We start from the raw sequence: 3,280 nt of genomic DNA, 5'->3' as shown, positions 1-3,280 counted from the left end.
TGGGGGGAGCTCAATAGTGTGGGCTGGGCCAAGGAAATGGCCTGCAAGCCCACCTCGTACCCAAAGGCCGGGACGGCGGCACCTTGAAATACCTCCGCCTTGGCGCCCAGCGTAACCGCCCCAACCAACAGCTTTCCTCCCCGGAGTCCTCAACAAACCAAAAACCTCTCTCCAGCGCAGCAGCCCACCGCCTCTGCTCTCCAGCGCCGGCGAACGATGGACCGCTTCCAGGACGGGCACCACGTGCGGCTGCGGAGCCGCGTGCCGCGCACCTACCTCCACGCCGCCGACGACGGGGAGAGCGTCATCCTCGGCCAGCGCCGCGCCTCCATGAACGCGGCGTGGGCGGTGCACATCTACCACGGCGACGACGGCCCGTACCTGCTCCTCCACAGCGCCGCTTACGGCCGCTACCTCGCCGCCACGACAACGCGGTCGCGGCTCGGCCACCGCGGCCTCCGCGCGGAGCTGTGCGACTACGACACGGCGCAGTTGGAGGCCATGATGTGGCGGGCCGTGGGGTCGGGCTTCGCGGACGACGTCGTCCTGCTCCGCAACGTCGGCGGCCGCTACCTCCGCGCCAACGGCAGGTACATCCGCTGGAACGCCGGCGTCAGCGTCGACAACAGCGTGAGCTCCATGATGTACTGGGTCATCGAGCCCATCCCCGCCAGAGAGGATATGCCTGCCCTTCCTGCCCCTCATCCGGTGAGTTCGCCATGACCGACCGGATTCTTGATACCTATTCTTGAATTGCTTTCGGCGATTCAGCGAATTCTTCTTGAACCGTAGTTCAATTCTGTTGTTGACAAATTTGATTGCGAGCAGCATCCCCCATACGGATACCTCCCCTTGGGCCTGTTCATCCACCTGGACCTGGAGCCGGGACGGCTGATCCGGTTCGTGCGGGCGCTCGACGACGGGCAGTACCCCGAGGACCCCATGGGCCAAGGCTGGCGCCAGTTCTGGTTCAGGGGGAGGTCCGCGTTTCGCCTGAGGGACGACCTGGGGTTCCTCGTCGGCGCCGGCGTGTACTACCGGACCGTCGCCATGTGCGTCCGAGCGGGCCGCTACGGGAGGCTGACCCCGCTCGTCGTCGACCTGCCCGACGGCGGCTATGGCGACACCCTCGAGATCATCGTCTTCCGGGCCGGGACCCCTGGTGAGAGCCCCTACTTCCTCCTCTGTATCTCCTGACTGAAAACCAGTAGTACGTCTTTGATTGAATTTTGTTCAGATTTTGGTGCAGATGCTATTTTGGGTTTACTTTAGTGGGGGTGCTAATCCACTTGTCTGACAAAAAAGTTACTGAAATTGTTCTAGTCTGAAAAACAGTTGCGGAATCTGTTGAAGTCTGGAACTGTTAGGTGTCTGCAACTGTTGGAATCTTGTAAAAGTTGATTCACCTCCTTTCAGCCTTAACAGAGAAGATGGTGACAATCTCGTTTCCTGTTCGTTTTGAATTGTGCATCTGCTTTCCCGCTGACCTTATTTGTATAGAACTCTGATATTTGGGGTCGTACTTTCGTCAGATTGCTAAGCTGATCGTGCTTGGAAAAAGGATATTGCGGTTCGTTTTGTTAGGAAACTGTTGTTAACCTGTAGAAAGGTAAAAGTAGTTGGATCAAATTAGTTGCACATTTCTGTCCTTGATTCAGATAATTCAGTCGGTCCATTTCATAACATCTGCCGCCAGTAGAAATTATGGAAGCTAAAAAGCCAAATCAAGTTCAGTCATCTCATTTCACCTTTGCAGAGAAGAAGATACTAATTCTCTAACCTGTGAATACAATTCAGCTAGTATCTTACAATAGTACATCAATTATTTAGTTCCTTGCACATTATATTGTTTTGACTTATTTTCTTCTTGGTCATGTTACTAATTGTTGGTCTGCTTCCTAATTGGCTCATAATTTCTGCTAATTCAGCCTACAATGAGCTGCGACACCCGGATGTCAATGCGGAGTAGAGAAGTATCGGAGCGTGAGTCCTGAAAGTTCACCTGTCCACAAGTTTCGCCGCCTCGACGACAGCAGAACTGGACGCCTACTTTTGCCTATAGATAGATAGATATATGTTCAGAAAACTCTTTGTTTCTTCTGCTAGCTAAACTGCTGAGAGTGTTCCGTCCAACGGCTGAACAATTTTGTAATTCTGGGACGTGATCTCTGGTGTGCTTCATAGACGAAGCATTTCACTGTAGGGATTATTCCGTTATTGCAATGAGTCGACGATTCTGCGATATTTGTAGAATTGTAGATCGATGGTCTTTGACTGAATTTTGTTCAGATTTCGGTGCAGTGCTAATCTACTTGTCTTACTGAAGTTGTTACAATCTGACAAACAGGTTACTGAAATTGTTCTAGTCTGAAAAAAAGTTAGCTGAATCTGTTCAAGTCTGAAACTGTTAGGTGTTGGGAATTGTCTGAACTGCTGTAATCTTGTAGATAAGGAAAATATGATCTGTTATTGGGGGAATAAATCATTATAGAACTTGAAACTCTACGTTGGTGGTGATGTCCGTTTGATTTAGCCACGTTTACTCGCGTTGAATAACCTGTGAACAAAACTCAGGTTCCAACAATAAATAAATCTCGTTTCTACACATGAGCTTTATTCAGGTTTTGTACATGAGCTGCAATGTTTGTCTTGTTTTTTAAATGAAAGGGGTTGCCCCCCTGCCCCAACTTTTTATTGAACAATGTTTGTCTTGTTATTCTTTTTATTTTCTAACCTGATCGTGCTTGGAAAAAGGATATTATGATTTGTTTTGTTAGGACCTGAATTTGGGGAGCTGTCTCAAACTGTTGCTGTCCTGTAGAAAGATAAAAGTAGTACTCCTTTTATCTTTCTACATGTAGATTTATGCATGAGCTGCAAATTTGAGTAGGTGCCATGTAGATTTATCAGTCTGTGTATGCATGGTAAAGGATGGCCTGAAGCTAGTTGCACATTTCTGTCCTTGATTCAGATAATTCAGTTGATCCATTTCCTAACATCTGCCGCTTGTAGAAATTGTAGAAGCTAAAAGGCCAAATCAAGTTAGTCATCTCATTTCACCTTTGCAGAGAAGATACTGTAATTTTCTAAGCCGTGAATAAAATTCACGTAGAATCTTACAGTAGTGCATAAAATCTTTAGTCCCTTGCACATTATATTTTTTCAGATTTTTTTCTTCTTGATCTTGTTATTGATTGTTGGTCTGCCGCCTAATTGGCTCATAATTTCTGCTAATTCAGCCTACAATGAACTGCGACACCCGGATGTCGACGCGGAGTAG

The 3,280-nt window shown here is 48.4% G+C and overlaps 1 protein-coding gene across 1 annotated transcript; it reads left to right on the top strand.

Moving 5' to 3' along the window:
* Positions 1-216: 216 nt before the first annotated feature.
* On the top strand, positions 217-1,969 carry LOC119367151. Its single transcript, XM_037632753.1, has 3 exons — positions 217-708; positions 829-1,162; positions 1,929-1,969. The coding sequence occupies exons 1-3, from the start codon at positions 217-219 to the stop codon at positions 1,967-1,969; spliced, it is 867 nt and encodes a 288-aa protein (XP_037488650.1).
* The last annotated feature ends 1,311 nt before the right edge of the window (positions 1,970-3,280 follow it).

Source organism: Triticum dicoccoides, chromosome 2B (assembly GCF_002162155.2).
Source record: "Triticum dicoccoides isolate Atlit2015 ecotype Zavitan chromosome 2B, WEW_v2.0, whole genome shotgun sequence".
NCBI classification, from domain to species: domain Eukaryota; kingdom Viridiplantae; phylum Streptophyta; class Magnoliopsida; order Poales; family Poaceae; genus Triticum; species Triticum dicoccoides.
This window is presented reverse-complemented; position numbering and strand designations above follow the sequence as displayed.

Coding starts and splice junctions, on each gene's coding strand:
- LOC119367151 (XM_037632753.1), top strand. CDS start 217: ATGGACCGCTTCCAGGACGGGCACCACGTGCGGCTGCGGAGCCGCGTG. Junction 709..828: donor CCCTTCCTGCCCCTCATCCG/GTGAGTTCGCCA, acceptor GATTGCGAGCAG/CATCCCCCATACGGATACCT. Junction 1,163..1,928: donor CTTCCGGGCCGGGACCCCTG/GTGAGAGCCCCT, acceptor CTGCTAATTCAG/CCTACAATGAGCTGCGACAC.